Source organism: Lepeophtheirus salmonis, chromosome 4 (assembly GCF_016086655.4).
Source record: "Lepeophtheirus salmonis chromosome 4, UVic_Lsal_1.4, whole genome shotgun sequence".
NCBI lineage: Eukaryota > Metazoa > Arthropoda > Copepoda > Siphonostomatoida > Caligidae > Lepeophtheirus > Lepeophtheirus salmonis.
In genome coordinates, this window is record NC_052134.2 from 32,516,012 (window position 1) to 32,536,723 (window position 20,712).

Below are 20,712 nucleotides of genomic sequence, written 5' to 3' on the forward strand. Positions count from 1 at the left end.
AAAGTCTATAAAGAGAAGAATGAAGGAAAGGGAGAGAGAGGAAGAAAAATATATGGTTGTAGGTACCAATTCATGAACATTCCATTGGTTCAAGACGACGACAACAACAACATTCTTGCTCTTGTTGTTTTGGTAGAAAAAAATAATACTTATAAAAGTTGTCAGCTTTTGTATGTAGTCGTGGAATGAAACAAGGATTATAATCCTCCAGTTTATTGGGGGATATTTTTTTATTTTTCTTAATAAATACATTGAGTCTTTTGTTTATATCATGGCCATGAAACAGATGGTTTACCCGTACATAGGTAGATACTGAGTAGTAGGGAAGACAACACGAATTGATCTTTATTGTATCTCTCTAAACCATTCCCCCGAAAAGAGAGAGAAAAAAAAAGGATCAGAATCAGTTGGTTTTAGTATTAACTTCCTCTTTTTTAGTCATATTTCTTTCCGTCTTTGTTTTATGAGAGTAATGAGAGTACAAACATTAAAAAAAAAATATATATTTTAGTCTCATAAGCGTCCTGCAAAAAACATTCACCATTTCGTCTAATCATGGCAGACAAAATTCACACGTGTTGGTAGCAGTTAGCCAATTCTTCTTCCTAACTCTGGGACTATTCTCTATTAACCTGACAATGCCCACTTGATTAATGTGTGGTCATAATCGAGTTTTTGAAAATGAAAGTCCTTATCCATTTCTGAAGACCGAAATGTCCAAAATTTGAAAATCGGTCCAAATTGAATTTTTTAGTATTTAGGTCGTTTTAGTACTTATTACTGTTGTGTTGTTCCTAAATCCTTAGATCTACTCCAACCCAGGACCGGTTTCTAAACATAGGTGAAAAAAACTCATTCATAAGGAAGAAACAACTCACAAGGAATCGAGTTTTCCTTAATTTTAAGGACTTAAAAGTGGGACTGAACTGAATTGGACTAGAGACCACTACAACACTAGGAGTTATACAATTATTCTCCTCAACTGTGGGACTTTTATTTATTAACCCTAAAACTAACATCCACTAGGATAATGCGTAGTCAGAACTCTGACGTTTTGAAATTAGAGTTTTGTTAATTTCTTGGAATAAAATCTGTTTTTTTTTGGTTTTTTTTGAAAATCTAAGAAATTGATATATATATATATATATTTTATAATAACTCGATGACATTTTTTTGTTGTTTTCAGAAAAATTTAATTTTGAAATTTTTTGTTTCAAAATATTGTAATTATATATTTTTTTTTTCACAAAAATTCCACCCCCCCCCACATCTAATCCTGTGGACGCCCTTGTCCCCTTTGAGATATTTGGCATCCTATCTGCCCTTTACAACCTCTTTCATCAACTTCTGGTACTACTCAGCCACACAGTTGAAGAAGTCTTCAGTAGCAATCTGTTCGTATCCTTTACTTCAGAGCAATTCACAATGTCCACGACATCCTTTACAGAGTAATGGGCGCAGAGAAAAATCTTGGTTCCTATTATTGTAAATTATTATAATAGCGGAGATAAAGAAGGATTTGAATGAATAAAGAGGATTTATAGGGGGAAAAAAACTGAATACAACTCACGCGTGGGTGAAGAATTACTATAGAGAACGTACATATGTTTTATATAGGTACAAATAGCCAAGGATATATTGTTTGTTAGTTTGAAGAAGAGACTCAATGAAACTCTTAAGAAAGACCTACTTCAACGATGACTAGGAGTAGTCGTATTATCCTACTCCCACCCTCCATCATGGAAGAAAAAAACCTCTCTTTAAAAAAAAAGAAGAAGCTTAATCCTTCCTTACAACAAACGGTACCAACCTATAGATAAAATGAAAACGTGGATGACTTCCTTCCTATTCTCATTATGTTTTTTTGTTTTTTTTTGAAAAAAAAAAACTTGCCAAAAAAGAAACTGATGACATGAAGAAAAAAACAACAAAACAGAGATGCAATAAATCAAGGGAAAAATCTTTTTTTATTAAACATCAAACTCCCAAAATGTGTAAATCACTAACAAGAACCATATATGTATGGGAATAATGGGAATACAAAAATATTTTATTTATTTATTTGTGAAAACTTACTTGTCATTGAATTTAATTTATAAAAATAAATATCCTTTTAACTTGTTTACCTGTAAAGTATATATGTGCTTATATTTATATAGGTACAAGGTTTTGTTAGTAATTCGTTTTTCATACAATATATAAGCTATTTGATATAAAATCATACATTATACTTTATAAAAAAAAAATTATATTATGTGATCTGAATATAATTATGTTTTCTCTACCTTTAACAAAGAAGCAAGAACGTCATTTTTGAAAAAATATGACATATGTTGAGCGGTTAAAATAAAAGTTGTATATATAATGAAATGTTGTGTAAAAAATAATGTAATTTGTACAAGTTGCAACAAGTAAATGAGATAATGAATTTATGGTTAACTACATGCAATGATTGAAATTCTATTAGATGACATTTATTTTGTAGGAGTAATACTTGATATTTCTAATAAAACTAACTAATGGATAAGATTATTATAAAGCATACATATAATAAAATTCAAATACTCAACGGTACTGTTGCGTGAGTCCTTATTTATAATAGGACTGATACAAAAAGAAAATAAATAATCTTAAGTGACGTCATCAAGGACCAAACTTTATAAGTTTTAGGACTGATATGTAGGAGTGAACTAGACCAGATCAAAACTGAACTATACTACAGTCTTCAGTCCTAAATATGGACCAACACAACACTAATACCAATAGGTATATTCTTTTTAAATACGAAATAATTAAGTAATTTCAATACTTCTAAATGAAAAGATACCCTCAATTAATAGTTGTTAATTAAAATGGTTGACGTTAAAATTAAATAAAGCCTTATTTGACGAAGAAATTGCATCCCTTACATACAAAATATAATATAAATGCGATTGTTGGGGTTCAGTCTGGACCAGTCTCGTAGTCAAATTTGATGTACACACACACACAAAAAAAAACTTGATTATGATTGACCCAAATAAAAGGACTTTTTAAGAAAATAAATTTGATCAAAAATAAAATTACTTTTTTGTAAAGAAAAGTAATTACTTTTCTTGGAAAAGTAATCGCTCTACGGTTATAAAAATAAATGCCCACATTTTTAACTTCGCTCCAGGGTTTCAAACCTCGGTGTGAACAGAAATGTCAGTCCAAATCGATCTAGAAAAAGTCACTAATGGTTATTGGCACAACATTGAATTTCGGAAGTAAATTCTAGATCAGTCTAGTACCGTTTTAATTTTTGTAAGATTGAACTAAGATCATCCACAGTTTCAGACCTTGGTTTGGACTGAAATATCGAACTTAATAACTTTAGACCGAACAAAAAAAAAAAAAAAAAAATAAGATCTTGGATCAAGTCTCAACAACACTAATATATACCATACTTATAGGTACAATAACAAAGTATATATGTATATATTCTTATGACTTTATAAATTATGTCTTTTTATAAAACAAAGTTTTTGAATGAGAAATTTCATTTCATTTTATTTATGAAAAGATACGTAGGAAAAACTTAATTGTGAGAAATTTTTATATAGACTTATACAATACATATCCTAAGGTCATGGCAATGATCTTTATAGAAAGTAATTCACAGTAAAGAAAAGAAATCAATTACGTTATATATATATTTGTAGAAGTTGTCAGATAACTCGAATTTAAAGGAATTCTCAGTCAATTGTGTTCGAGATATAATGAAAAATTAAACGACTTTATTAAATTATTTGTAATATTGTTGAATGATTAAATTCAAGAATACATATTCAATGTGTAGTTACTTATCATGGCTAGGGGCATGTACTAATGACTAGGACAGCGACGAGCATAAAGTGAAAAGTTTTAAGACGACTTTTATCAATACTCAAGACTTAAAGTAAATCACAAACATTATCAAATTATTACTAACATTAAAGATTTAATCGCCATTTATCTTGATAATGTAATTTTAATATGGTTGATGATGACTGATCAGTGATCACCAAATAGTCGTGATTTCCGTCACGACTCCTCTTACTTGAGTAGTACTGAACACTCAATGTGAAAAGACTTGAAAATTGACTTAGATACGAGCAGCTAAAGGACTTAAAGTCCTATTCATGTAATTGATGAAAAATCATTATGATTGTCATGAATAAGGGAACACATATATATATATATACGAAGTACATTGTTGACAAACAGCTATGTACTAGTGTTAGAGTTTCGGTCCACAAATCTTAAAAAGGTATATGCCCCTTTTACTTTGGCATTGACTGGTTTGAAGTAAAATTCGGTTTACAAAAAAATCGGGTTAGATGCAATCCCACAAAAAGAAAAATAGATTTTTTTAGAAATTTCATCTAGTTAAATTTAAAGGTAGAATAAGTTGATTAAGACCGAATCGAAGAAAAAAAAATTCGGACCAAGTCTTAACATGTATTTATAAAAAAACATTGAGATAGGTGCAGATAAGGCTTTGTCTGTCAGGATCTGAGGATCCCGATTTCCTGGAGTTTTACAGCTATAGGAAGTTCCTGAGAAATATATATTCAATTATTTCATAATAAAAGATGGGATGTGTGTAAAGAAAAAACTAAGTATAGGGATTAGAAAAGGAAAAACGGTTGAATGTGTATGTGTGCTCTTTTTTAATTCTTTTTTTCATCATTTAGTTAGTCGTGGGTGTTAAAGCATCTCCCTCCAAATAAAGAATTCTGGCCTATCTTTGGTGTAAATTTATTAAAAATGTATAATGAAACACATATATATATATTTAAGTACAATTACAATATTTTCCATACACTAATGCTATTTTAAATGTAGAATATTATCTTCTCCATAGCAGTAATTCATTTTCTCCCCAAAAAAATCATATAAAATGCAGCTGACAATGGTATAATTTCAGTAATACCATATGTTTCGCTACCGCCTTCTCCTCGCACTCTTACACATAACCTATCTCTATTCATAATATACGATTCTTTTAATAATAAATAATTGATTATAAATGATTTCTAACGAGGCACTAAAATATTTCAAATGTGTGAACTTTATCAGAGTAAAAAACTTATAGATTCGTAGTTCATTTTTTATCTTTAAACTCCATTCATAAATTAATTTAGATGTAATGCACGTTTGATACTCAGTAAAAGAAAAAAAAGGAGAAGGCATCAACTCAAAAAGCTACTAAATTAATCATATGTAAGCTATTTCATATATATACATATATATCTTTGTTAAGGAATTCAAAAAAGCCACACATTTGTAATAGTGAAGAAAATTAGAATTACGAATATATAGGTAAGACTAGCTACAAATTCATTATTTATCTTTCAAGAATATTAAATTTCATAGTATTTTCTATTTACTAATGGGACCCCGTTATTTACCGGGGTCCTGCTCAACGACAATTTCCCAGGAAATGAGAAACACCCCTAGAACATATATTTTATAACTGCTATGCAGGAAAAGTTCGACATATTCGGAAATTCAAGTTATACCGGCTTCCACTGTATATATATACCTAGGTATATTGTCTAATTACAGAACATAAAAAAGAAACTTGCTAAAAATGCAGAGTCCCTTCCCATTAAATTGCACCTATGCGCATTGAACAATAAACTTTACATAAGACATATATATTATGTATTGGGGGATGGATATAGAATTAATAGAACCATCAACACATAGGTGCTAAAGTTATCCAACAATCCCAACTCATAAAAACATATATATATATCTACCTAATCCCTTTCCGATGTTATTACCACATGAAAATATAATAAAAATAAATATATACGTTTGTAATACATAACAACGCTAAGGCCGTTTCGAAACAACTTCAAACTGTTGTAAAAAATTATTAGTAATTTCAAACAATTATAGTTATAAAACGAATATTTGTTGTTCAAGGTAATAAAATATTTCCTCAAATGGACTGGCTGAGGAGGTATCAATTTAGTTGTCTACGTACACGTTATTATTGTAATTATTACTATATGTATTATATACCATTGGTTGGTTGGTTTATAGGTATGATTGGGGTTGAATGACTACTACATTGCTCTATATACATACGTAATATGTTCACATATTTCATATCTATATAACAAGCGTTCAACTATGTTTTGTACAAGTTACAATCCAAAAATGAGTTGTGAGATGAGCTAACATAAAAAAAATCCCGAATAAAAATGTCAAAATTATATTTTGACATAAAAAAACTGGGGAAATCATTTTTTTTTTAAATTTTTAAATATTAAATTTTTTGTAAATAAAGTCCTAATATCCATAGCTATTTACAAAAAATGAATTTTTTGAAAAAAATTCAAAGCTGTAAATAAAAAAATTAATTTTTTGGACAATAATTTCTAAAATGAAATGTTCCACAAAATTCTAGTAAAAAGCAAATATTCCTTAGTTTGGGGAGGGGGGAGGCTGCAATCCTTCTATCCCACCCCCAGCGGACTCCCTGTATATATACACACTGCACGCACAGTCCAATATTTGAGGGAAATATTTCGATTAATTAAAGGCTTTACATTCAAATTTATGGGGTAAGTTGATACATCCAAGAATTTTAACTATAGTTTAGAGTCTTCTTTTGATTTATGAGACTTCATTTGGGCCCGACTTTATGTATGTCCTTTCAGATATATAATCTATCAATTTATCTCATGTGCCAATGAATTTTTGCTACCATAAGTGCAAATTTTCGACTCACTCAATGTAATAACCTAGAAATTGACGTCAAAGAATACAAATGTAATCTCGACTAAAGTTTGAGGAAAATGATTCTAGCTTACTTTTGTGTTCACGGTCCGATAAATACTATTTTAAATAAAAAGTTTTTTGTACAGCAATGCCCCCAATCAACCCTTTCTTTCCGTGAATATACTGGACTCTTTGAATCTGTGACTATCAATGCTACGAAGTAATATTGTATTCTTACTACTAAAAGACCATTTAAATGAAAAGCCGTGCTATAACAAAACCAAAACTGATCTAATACAGAATAAACAGGAGGTATAACCGTACTGGTGATCCAAATAATGTAACTATTTAATTTCTTTTAGATGGTTGATATATAAATTGAGTAATCTTTGATTTTGCTAATGAAAATGGGTTATTAATACAAACGTATTCTATGACAAATTATAGTACAACTAAATGTTCTAGAGTTGAATCTCTCATAAAAAAGAAATTTTAATAGGTAAAAAAGAAATAGCATCAATTAAAAGTTGGTAAATAATATAGCTGATGAAATAGTTTCCTCAATCTGCTTAACAAGTTGCAGCTTTTATTTAGTTGACATATTCATAAAAAAATTAAAGGAACTTTACATAAGCACAATAAATGTACAAAATTTTGGCGCCGCAACTCAATCCTCTCTCCACGAATGTAAGACATATTAAATGGCAATACAATAGTATTGACACTTAATATGACTTAACATCTATGTATGTATATAAAATGCACATAAAGGAATTATTTTGTGTGTTTAGAGGCCTACAGAAAATGCACATACAAAGGATATGGATATTCGTAATTGAAAATCGTCCTTTGAAAAAAAATCATACTACAAAGTTACTAATAAAAACCAGCAACTGTGACATCCACGTTAAATACATATTTGATTAATTTAAAGACACGTTAAATATTTCCTTTTTGAAGTATATCAATGTCAAAAATACATTTTATCTAATTCAAGAAATCTCTTAAACACATAAATATGTAAAAAAATCATCTTTAGACATGAGTTGAAGCCTTCAAATTGTAAATTATTTGATATCATATCTACAGTGGCACCTCGTTAGAGTCGAATGACTCCCAAGTACAACAATTCATTATTGAACCAGAAAAAATAGCACGCGAGTCCCAATGGCCATTCTAGTGCATTGATTCCAAATATTTTATCACTGCAGAGCACTATGGCGTTCTCAGAAAATAAAATATGCTCAAGCACATATGCTTTTATTATTTATACTCTCATGGAGACCTTCACGATGCGCCAAGGGCCATAAGGACAGCCGAGGGGGTACGGTTGGGAGCCATTGATCTAGTTAGTGGGACAATTCTTTTATTTTATCTTCATCCTGATTCAAGCCCTTAATTTGAATTGTTAGAGTCGTGTAAAAAAAGGGCTACAATCAAGATTTTTTTTTTAAGTTCATAAACAGATGGAGTCTCAAATAAAATTCTGATTAAGTCCTGTTGTATGACTCTTGGTTCCTACTTTGAACATCTTCATAGGTACATTTTCAGACTTTTGGACCCCTGCTGCCCCAACTGGACTTAGATTTAAGTTAGCTTAAATGTAATTACATCATATAAAATTCTCCGTTTAAATTTAAGTCGAGTTACGGAAATCAGCCCTTAGAGATTTACATATTTAAGTGATTCAAAAAGGAATCAAAATATATATGTATGGATAGTACTGTAGAGCAATAATACCCCAACAGTCCGAATCATTAGCTCTGTAGATGTACAGAATTCTTTAAATACTGTCTGTTAGAGACTGTCAGTGCTACAAACTAACAGAGCATAATTTTGCATGTATAGAGGTGGCTTTTAGTGATTCAAAGGGGAATCATAAAATATTATAAAACAATAATACACCAACAGTCCGAACAGTGCCAGTGTTAGTAAATGGGGATTTTATGTTCCTTATTGGAGCGAAAGATTATTGGTTATTCTTATGGGGGTAATACGATAAATAAAGTGTCATTTCTAGGGATTCTACAGCCTTTTTCAGATGCATTTAAACTGTTTATATAAGAAGTAGGGAGTTTTAGACGTGTAAATTATAGGTTCTGAAGAGGTAAGAAATTGTTTGAATGCAGACTTTTGGAGACTTTCAGTGCTACAAACTAACATTCGATTACTTTTGCATATAAAAGGCGGATTTATTATTACTTAATGGGATTTGCAAAGAAAACATTGTAGACTAGCGAAACTTTGAGTGATTGATTGTACTTATACAATACTTATAGGTACATTTTTGAAAAAACAACAACAACAAAATATAGATTTTGAGACTTTCATGGTCCACATAGAATCTAAGTGATTCAAAAGGAATCAAAATATGTACATTTTTCTAGCAAAATCGTGTCTATTTTTATGTTTTCTTATGGGTACATAGTACCTATATTTTTTTTTTAAGTCAAAAAAAAAAAAAAATTCCATCAGAACGCCCCTTACAGCATAATAATAATAATAACAAGAATAAAAACCTGTATATTTTTGTTCTTTCTTACAAAGATTATTAGGGCTCTGCAGAAGATACGATGCTGCTGCTGTTATGTGAAGTCAAATACAACTATTTCTTGTTCTACACTATAATTATTTAAAAAAACACACTGTTCTGAGAATAATCATATTTATAGATAGATAATAGCCAGACAATGTGTGGTAGTTTGGAGTGTTGCCATTCACCTCACGAAATACAAATATAGGAACGGCCATTCCTATTTACTTCCCCTTTAATAAATGGATGTCAGCAACGGGGTTGTTTGCTCTTACCTTCGAAGATGAGAGGTCCATAGTAGAGAGAGACTCAAACGAATTCAATCCAGGGATTTACTCCGCATTCTTCTTGGAGGGAAGATTCAAATCCTACCACATACACAACAACACATTCTTAAACAACACTCATGAATTAATATGAGCCACGGCACACACAAAATATAATAGCAAGTAGGGTTTAATGCAAAGGAGTGCTCTACATAAATAGATCCACTAGTATATAAATAAAAACAACACAGGAGAAAGAGAGAGAGAAAAAAAATGTAAGTCTCCTGTCAGAGTGTACCAAAAGGACTGACGATATCATGATTTTTTTCTTTTTTTTTCTTTCCACTTCTTCCTTCCGCGACCTAGGCGCGCAAGATCTAGCGCCCTCTAACGATGGTTCAAACCATATTTTTTTAATGAGGTGATACTACATAGTACTGTAGTTATATTGTATATTGAGCAGTAGGTACGAACGAACGTAGTAAGTACATGGGGGAAGAAAAGTCGTCATCATTTGCCTCAAAAAAATATAAATAAAAAGTATTTCTTTAGAAATTAGACTAAAATAATTATATTATATTGTATATTTTGACAGTTTCATTGGTAGGCCTGCTGTTGGCTTATGCATATGCTATGTACATAATTTACTGTACAATTCAAAGTCAAACATTGGCCATAATAATAATAGTATATATACCTGGCTCTAATTGGTTCTTTTAAGCTTTTTATATTATACATACATTTTTTATTGTTTGTAATCGTAAAATGGTGCAAGGATCCAATCCCAAGGATTCGGGAATTTTTAAATGGAGGGGATAGGATGTAGCCTCACACCAAACTACTCTATATTATTGTATATACAATAATTCGTAACGGTATCTAAATAACCCATACCGGGCGTCTCCGGGATCCATGATTCCTCATATCCATATAATTGTGTATGGGACGGCTATAATATTGTTTAAATAATATTATTTTATGTTGTGTAAAAGTAGCAACGTCTGTACAAGTTACGACATGTATAGACAAATTGCAATTTCTTCGTCTTAAAATACCTTAATTAGCAATTTTAATTATTAACTAATTATTGATGCTATCATTTCATTTCATTCTATTAAAATTTCCTGGTTTTATGACTAATATAACTGTAAGCATTTGAACTTTATAATGTTCCACATATAATTATACAATTAATATATCGAATATCCTCATTCCAAATACTGTAAATCCTTCATTTAAAATTATTCATCTTATTTTTTGGTTGCAACTTGTACAATTCTACTTGTGAAAAATCGTAAGTTGTACACTACATATTATATGAGTTTGGACCGGGATACTACTGCATACATACAATACAACAGTATGGAAGCGTTTCCCGGATCAGTGATCCCTCACACCCAAATAATCGTATGTGTTTTTGCCTCTGCCTCTCTACAGATATCTCTCTCCCTCTTTCTACCTGTATTTTATTATTATAATACATGCCTTTGGGGTCCGCGTACCTGAGCCCCAATTCTCTTTTCTTCCTCCCTTTTTTTAATACCAAATAATAATAAGAAAAAAAAATACTACCATTACTATAAAGAAGAAGAAGAAGCTTTGGCCCGTTTATGGCCAGTTTTTTTTTTTTAAATAATAATAATTTTTTATATGATGGGTTTTTGTTTTGTTTTGTTGAGATAGAAAAACACGCATATTATTTTTTTCAAATTAGCATTTGAATGATATTATCAAACTTCCAAGTGACGTGATGTGTGCCGTTCCATTATTTTTATATTATCGTCTCCTAAAGTACTACTACTAAATACAAAACTATTATATTTAAAAAATAAATTTGTCAAAAGACGTCTTTTCATATTGAAATTGATGGAGGGAAAACAGGTTTTTTTTTTAATAACAGAGTACACAGAAAATGAAATAAAAAATTGTCAAGTAATCGGTAATTATTGGGTGTCCCTTATTCTCCTTACTTTTTGATAAATTGACATTTTATTTTATTATTTTTCTGAAAATTGCGCGGGTTTCCATCAATAACTATACATATAAGAGAGGGCCGATCAAAGGAGCTAGTAGCTATTGTTGTGTTTTTGAAAGAGGAAGATCAGAGAAGATTTCTTTCAACGCCCATGGATTATCAATTGATAGTCACACAGAGGGAGATAAACCATCATTTATTCATGAAATACAAGTTCATCTTGTCATACAGAAAGGAACAGAAGATACAGAAGTTAGAATAGGACTTCTTCAGTTTTTACTAGGAATGTCCTAACGGGATGAGAGCAAAGGATAGGACAGAGCTTTGGTTTGGGTTAGGAACCGGGTTGTTTTCATTTTGGATATAGGTTGCAGTTCTGAATTGATACTCACAAATACTATTGCATCATTAAGTATAGTCATGGATATGTCAGTCGGGAAAAATGAGATATCAAGGGGAAAATTTGATTAATCATTAAATAAAAAGAAAAAATGAAATGTCTTTTCTAAAAAAAAGTTAAAAACAAATTTTAAAAGAAAAATCTTACCAACTACTCTGATCATGAACATGTTTTGTAAACACATGTAAAAAAAAAGGCTCTCTTAAAGTTGTAAAAATTTACACTCCTTTTTGTAATGAGCTATCAATTATCTATTTATTTAATTCTATCTATTATATTTTTACTGAATGCTGATAGGTTGAATTCGAGTTAACTCTCATTAAGCTGTGATAGATTTCCAAAAACTATTGAATAGTAATTCTATATTGGGGAAAAAATGGCAAACTACCAACAATTAGGGGTTTTCCTCACTTACTTTTTAGATTATAGGTTGCAAAATAAATAAAGGTAACAGCGTGGAGCAGCTCATGAATTTGTGTCAGCGTCACCAAAAACTTAATATAAATTGAAAGACACTATCGATTTGTATACTTATCTTCCTTAATAGAGTTTGTTAAATTCTTATTTGATGGTATTAATCTGTGAAAAGTAAACATATCCCTTCTACTAAATAGGGAATAGTCCAACAGTTGAGAAGAATGAAAATATTGGCTACCTAACATACAATTTTGGGCTTTTTTTCTTTATCACGGCGTTTTTTCACTAACATGACAATCTACATGCAATGCATTTTTTTTCATTTGTCAAATTTCTATTATACAGGGTGCATCACCATAACTTCTTTTTTCCAAAAGACAATAAACTAAGTTTTACAAATCAGAAAACTTTTAGTTTTGTTTCATAACCATAGTACACATTTAAAGTTTTTTTTAACATAGTTTTGAAAATCCTATGGGATATGCAACGTTCCCCATTGTTCATACACCGAACTTCGATATTTTAACACGTCATGATTTTTTTCATTTTGTTTTTGTTTTTCATCTCTCTTTGAAATACTTTTCATTAAGAGGTTTTATATGTATCTTCTATATTATAATACTATAGTTGAATGGTTGTCTCCTAATAAAAACGCATTGCCAGGCTATTGATTTAAAAAACGGAGACAGATACAGCCCTTAGACACAAAATAAAAGTTGTTCAGAATTCTAAATGACGTACCGAGAGCAATTTTTCATTCTGATCAGACCAAATTCCTAGGCTCTTGAGAACAAGTTTGTTTTTTCGCTAATAAGTTGATTTTTATCATTAAACGAGATCGATTCCCCGTGTCTCAAAGTTTTTGTAAGGTTGGGGTGGTTGATTCGAAAATTCAACACAAAAGTTAAAAATCCAAAAAAAGAATTATTGTAGAAACGGAAAAAGGGAGAAGGCTCTTATATTAAATACAAATTTAAAAAAAAGGAATTAGGAATAGGATTAGTGAGCTTGTATTAGTATATATCTTCATTATGGTTGGAAGAGGACTAATCATTATATAGTTTATTGACAAGTTTTAGTAAATTCTGGAGTTATTTAATGCATTACTAAAATAATTCGAAATAAAATTTATAATACCGGTACGTCTTAGTAGATTTATAACATAAAAAGGTGTAAAATTTAATAACCAAAATATATTGTTATCTTTTGGATGATTATTTGTTTACAAAACTAGTTAGTGGCGATTTTGAAAGGCATTAAAAGTGTTATTTGTTCCCTAAATAAATCTATAGATATAAATTATCTAATTTGAAAAAAAACCCCGGACCAATTTAAAATTTTTGGATCACACCGGAGCTGATGGCACCAATTTGACCTCTAGCATTATTAACCTTGAAGGTTATTTGTGTTCTAACAATTTTTAAAATTGCATATTAGAAATTGAAGCAATTAACGGATTTACATCAATCGTACCAATACAACTCAAAAGAGCAATAGCTATTAGTTTAGTTCTATAAAATATTATGTCGAACCATTTTTTGGCAATATTTATTTTTCATAGCAAACACACGTGACTTACTTCTCCAACGCAGGTTAGCAACTGACCTCTTTAGAATCTCGTTCCTAAATTGAAACGAGGCCTACTCTTCTACTACTTCTACAGCCTCATTGCCATGCATTATAAAGGAGGAAGTTAGGTTGGCACACCCAGTATTTGTCTCTTTTTAACAGTGCTCTGAACATTGAAAGGTAAAACAAGAATTAAAGCTTATTAAGGGCTTTAACAACTTATTCCTACTGTTAGACTGAATCAAGATATTTAGAGACATACCACACCAGGCAGACTTGACGTAAAGAAGATAAATTTAATTTATCTTCATCCCTGCATTGAGTCCCGATGGCAGAAAATTTATTATGCAGTCCTTATTTTATATTTGTAAGATTTACACTTATTACCTAACAAAATGGTGCGTCTAAAGATTTTATATTTATTATTCTTCATTTGTCAGTACTAATTTAAAAAAATCCTTGTTAAATGATAATGATGATTTCATGTAAAAATCTCTATTCAAATTAATAAAAAAATCAAAAAAATCGAGAGCCCTGTAAAAGGGTAAAGGTCCAAAATTGAGAAGGAATTAATGCTATTTCACCCAAGACAGAAATAAAAATAAAACTCTCTATACCAGATTCTTGAATAAACCAAGTCCTTTTTTGCTAAAAATTAAAATATTCTTATAAAATATAAGAAGTCTGTATAATTTTTTTACTTCCGTACCAACAAAAAATTATCAGGGAAATAATTTTTTTAGGTACTTCTTTGCAAACCGGATCTAACGCCGTAGATCCCTAGCTGGTACCCATATTATTTTCCAAATTGATTTTTTTACGAAAATTAATTAACTAAGTATGTAATAGCTATATACATTATATGTTCAAACTCATTGAATTATAATCTTTCAACAAAGTAAATTTAAAAACCATCCAAGTGTTATTTGTACAGGGTGGGAATTTTACATTCGGATCAAGTTTAAACCTAAATATCTTAACAACATGTATATCAATGTTTATGAAAGTATGCTCATGAGATTCAGCCTACAAAACTGTATTATAAAAATCCAAATTCCTGTAGATTTCCTCCGAATACGAACGCCATGCAGGAACCGGGTACATGTCCAAGGAGATTGTTGAGTTTATGAAGCTGGTCAAATCAACTGTTTGCGATGTTGGTAAGGCTTTCAAGGAGTCTGTCTCTTGGGTTATGATCACCTCCAAGGAATATTCACGATCGTTTTGAGATAAAAAAAAAGACACTCCAGACTTTCGGTACAAAGGAAATGTGGCCTCCGCAACTGAACTACTTGGACTCCTATGCACGTGCAGATTATGATCTTATGTTGACTTCTTGCAGTCTTCCATTTTTGTGGCAGTGTCAACATGGACAAAGAGTTCTGCTTATACATTATCCCTAAAAATTCCGGATTTAAAATCCCCACCCTGTATAATTTAACCCTCATGCAATTGTTTTTCACATCCAGAGTGAGAAGATCTGAATGTACACGAATGTAATATTAGGTATTATAAGTTATAATAACTAAGCTTCTTCCATCTCTTTTATGATATAATATATAGAACGTACAACTTTTAATTATGGGAAAAGTGGATTCTTTTAAAAAAGTCTCAGAGATTAACTCCCCTATATATAAATATGAAGATATGTACTTAACATCCAACAAACAAAAGTGGATCTCTATACTCATAAATAAACATTTGTTTTCTTTTAAGAGGGATTTGTTTGGTTGTAGCATTTCGTTCAACAACAAGAACTCATAAATGGTTAACTATGTATATACATATATTGATTGATAAGATCTCTTTTGTCTTGATAAAACCAAATAAATGGTTTTTTATGAGTGACTGAGTGTTTGGTATATTATTATACTCCTATTCATTATATGTACAATGGTAAGAATATAATTGTAAGCAATTTAAAGTCTGTGTGAGTAGGTACAAAACAATATGCACACTTGTACTTTGAGTCAGAAAAACATGAATGATAGAGTCTCTAAAAAACACCAATAGCTACTATAGCATAAGCTATCCCAAATAGCCAAAAGCTTCGTCTTTACATTTCTCTTTTGTAATGATTTTATAAATTTTAACCCAAGCCCTGGAATAATTAAAATATTCAACGAAAAAACCACAATAAGTTTAGTATAAAATATGACCTTTAAAAAACCATTCAAAATTACAAAAAAAAAAGTTCATAATTTGACAAGAAATATTTAAAATCTACGCCATCAATTCAAGCTGGCAAATAGTTTAAGGATAGATAAGTGGTTCTCAAACTTTTGACGTTGTATAACGCCTAAGAAAATATCGAAATCTTCATGCAGCATCGTTATGACAGAAATATAAATATGCAATAACATAGCTTTAAAGGCAATTTATAACGTCAAATTAAAAAAAAATGCCAATATTTTCAAATATTTTAGTCAAATTCTGTGTTAAAAAAAAGGGATTTAAAATGGACAAAATTAATAATATATATATAATTTCAAAGCTTTTTAATCACAAATCAATCATTTACATAAATACAAAAGGAAATAAGACTAGTCCGGTAAATTTTTATGAAATGATTACTGTTATAATCAGTTTAACGATACATTATGAAGCGTCAATGACCCCCCAAGCTCTTAATTTAATTTCGAACCTAGATTACCTTGATTTCGTTGTGATAAGTCATAACTCATAACTATTGAGAAAGAAAACATAGATAATTCAAAGATCTTATTTCAATCCCTCAACTTAAATTTAAGTCAGCTTAAATACTGTAACGTCATATCTAAAATATCTATATACGTTGAGTTGGTTGAACTGGAGCGAAGAGTTTGTTTCTATTGAAAGTTGGGCATAGATTTATAAGAGCGTTTGTATATCTAATATCTTATATCAGCCCTATGCATTCAGCTACGGAAAGGACTAAGAGGCATAACTACAATCATCCGGGGTTTCATTTATAGGCATTTTTAGTAATAAAATCGATCATTGTCACTAACAGTCTTAAACAACCTACATTTAAAAAGTTCATTATATCCGTGGAATCTATAATCCAGCCTGTTTTTACCTGAAAAATGTTGTTATGTAACAGTCTTTTGAGCGAGTTGACGTGATTGTTTTTGTGAAAATGAAAATAATCGAGTATCCAGTTGTTATTTAATTTTTTTTTTGCAAACTCTAACCTTTTAATAGATTCAAACAATAGTAGACATATAAAGACTAGCTGTATTAAGTTAATCCAACTCGGAGTAAATGGCTCCAAAACAAAAAGTATCTCGTGAACAATTATTTTGCAGAAAAAAACACCGAGTACTATTTGCACGGGTTACAAAGATGGGAGCATGTTTTGTATCTTTGTTAGGTCGGAAACTTTTCAAACCTCCCTCGTATATCGTAATGCTCAAATTGAATTAACTAAATAACTTTTGAAAAAATAAAGGAACATCAATTATTATTGAGTAACACTTAAAAATAATGCTCATTTTTTTAGGTGAGGCCAATAACTTAGTGTCTCTCTATCACAATATGCTATTGCCAAAACATCAGATATTGTTACCTTTATCAATTGCATTTTGCAACCTTTCTGTCAAAAGGAAATGGAAAGTAAGACCTAAAATAAGTTGGTAATTTGCCAATTGCTCCCAACAAAAAATATATTACCGTTTTGAATGTAGATTCGTTCATAAATTCAAATAATTTTTTGTTAAGCTATATAAAATATCTCCAATATTAAATAGGGAATAGTCCCATAGTTGGCAGTAATGCACCTCGTAAGAAATTTAATCTGTCGTAGGGATAAATTATATTATTCAAGGAAAATAATTCCCTACGCTTATCCCTGCGTATGGATATTTTATCTTTACTTTTTCTTTAGTAGCTAGGAATTAGTTGGAGAGAATGTCAATAACAGCTAACTCATATAATAAATTAGGCCTCTTTTTTGTCTCTTTTTGTTAGGAAAGATTGAGAGATTTTATGAAAATTGCTTTGAGTTCAATGTTTTATTTCACTATGTTCCTTTCTTTCACATTTTGTTCTTACTAAAACAACAACTCAAGAATTTCACATTACATTTAACATCCACTTCAATTATGTAGAAATTCCTCAAAAATAATTCTCAGTTTTCCTTCTTGTATTTCACCTAAATATAATGAGACATTCAATATATTAAAAGCAAATCATTCATACATATTATCTAGGTATGTAATTCAACCCTAAACTCCCCTAGCCTTTCAGACAGATTAATACATATAAATCATAATTTGAGGACAGATATATATATATATGAACAAAGAAAAATATTTATATTTATAAAGACACGCAGATATCTGTTGATTTATAGAGCTGATAAAAATATTTACATTTATAGATTTATATATGTATATATACATATTTTGAACCAAGTGAGGTGTCGATTATGGAAAAATGGGTGATTACATAACCGTATAATGGACTTATAAGTATGTAATTCTCTATAATGAAATGGTTATTTATGGCTAAATGACTTTGTACATTATTTATCATACGTATAAAACTCACTATTTGTAAAGAATGACTCCTGGGATCGAATCTGTTTGGCTTTAACATATATTACATAATAGTAGTCTGTCATCTACCCATTCGGCCATGACTAGGATTTTTCCTTGGGGAGGGGTGAGGTTGAATAGTTCATAACTTTGTTTTTTTAACGAGGTGACATTTGTTTACGTTGCTTAAAAAATCAGGTCTTTTTAAATTAAAATGTGAGTACAGGGGTGTTCGAAGGATTATATATATATTTATTTATTTTTTTTTGGCCTTGGTTTTTGGAATTTGTTTGAAATAAAATACGAAAGTATAAAAATTTTTGGAAATAAATTTAAAATCCACAGCCATTCAAAAAAAAAAAAAAAATTTTTTTTTGTAAAAATCTCAAAAACCCACAGTTTTTCACAAAAAATTTAAAAATTCACAACTATTCAAAGAAAATTACATTTTTCGAAAAAAATTTCAAGTATGAAATTTTAAATATTAAATTAAAAAAAAAAAAATTATATATTAAATTTTTTTGAAAAAAAAGATTCCAGATTTCATAGTTATTTACAGAAAAATAAATTTATGGAAAAAAAATGAAAAATAAATCTAATTTCAAATATTACATTAAAAAAAATGTAATTTTATATTGTCTAGTAAAAATTACTTAATCTGAGTGGGGCTACAGCTACTACAGCCCCTCCCCCATGGACACCCCTGAATTATAAGTAATACAACATATATTGTTTAATACCAACTTCTTAGATCATGCCATTTATGAAGAAACATTTTTTTTCGTCCATTTTAATAAAATCTTCTATTGTAATTTTTTTTAAATTTGATGTCGGTAATCTGCAAGATGTGCTCTAATTAGTTATTCCCCTCTATTTTGAAAATTCATTCGTATTAGCAAACAAGTAGCACTTTAGTTAATAAAGGGTTTTACGTTAAGAGTGCTTCAACTTTTTATAAATAAAACACAAATGGTTAAAGATTATGTCAAATTTATTTTTAATTACAAATTATAAACATATACTTTTATGTGACCACCACGAACACGTTTTCAGAAGTCCAATCGCTGAACCCAATCTTACAATACTTTTTACCAAAAAATTGACCGATATTTCAGCAATTTTGCATTTGATATTTTCTATCAGCTCTTTTGACGTCCCCAGCATATTGGTGTAGATTAGGGGTCACTAAAGTACACCCCGTGGGCTGAAAATTAGCATCAGCATTAAACAGTTATTTTAATATTTAATTTTGGATAATTTGTAATCACTGATCAAGTGTGCATCGATGATATGAAAGGATGTGAGGAAATTATGGTACACTAATTAAGTTTCTAAATGTCAAAAGAAGAAAAGAAATATGGCGTCCCTAAAGAAAAACTGCATCTATTACCCTATTTACAGAATTTCAATAAAGTAATTCCCTCAGATTAGTTTAAAAAAAATGTTTTTCCTTTTTTCCTATAATACCAATTAAAGCTTTTTTTAGAATTTTTTTTGGATAGATGACGTTTTATACGTGTCCTCAATCTCCCCTCCTCCCCGGTTAAGAGTCACAGGTTCATAGTTGTAAAAAATATGATTTTACACAATGATAAAAAAAATTGAAAACTAAAGTGATCACTCTCTGAATTAGCAGAATGTAGAAGAGGAAAGCAGCAAACCTGTAATGCCGTTTCATTAAATTAGCTGTGAATTGAAGAAAATAAACACTAATACCACTCCGTGTCTAGCAAATACATAAACAGTAATTACTCCATTGTTGAACCTCAATTCTACTTTGAGTTCAACAGGGACTTACACTTATAAGTCCCCAATAGGGCATCTGCATTACTCCTCATCTTTCATGTACTTGTGATAACTTTGTACTTACATGTTCCCACTTTAAGAATAACGATACCCGCTTTGGAAACTTTAAAAAAAAAGAACATTCAGGTTTTAACGCTCCTCCAATGTCATATTTTGTACAGCTATAAGATTCAATAACTTTTAGTTTCTTTCTTTAAACAAACTACGTTTGAATGAAAATATATATGAAATCATCTATCATTTGTCGAGCGAGGCCGGCCTTTCAGCTACTATTATGTTACATAATAGTTCCATAAGTAATTCTCTACGCACACTTAATGAAATGGTTATTTATGGCTCAATGACGGTGTAATGCGTATCAATCAATATGCTAAAAATATTCTTCTTCGAGCGATTTATTTTTTTGGGCTTCTAGGATTTATTACATATCTCAACTTCTCCTCCAAAAATAAAATAGAGCTGAATTTTTTACATCTCAACATCTGTTCAAT

At 30.1% G+C, this 20,712-nt stretch overlaps 1 protein-coding gene across 1 annotated transcript in view; it reads right to left on the bottom strand.

Moving 5' to 3' along the window:
* Positions 1-9,845, bottom strand: part of LOC121115734 (tetratricopeptide repeat protein 28) — a 52,203-nt gene extending 42,358 nt beyond the window's left edge. Inside the window, exon 1 of the mRNA XM_040709850.2 lies at positions 9,547-9,845. Coding sequence (XP_040565784.1) covers positions 9,547-9,567 — 21 coding nt within the window. The 5' untranslated portion in view covers positions 9,568-9,845. The remainder of the gene's footprint in view (positions 1-9,546) is intronic.
* Positions 9,846-20,712: the final 10,867 nt, after the last annotated feature.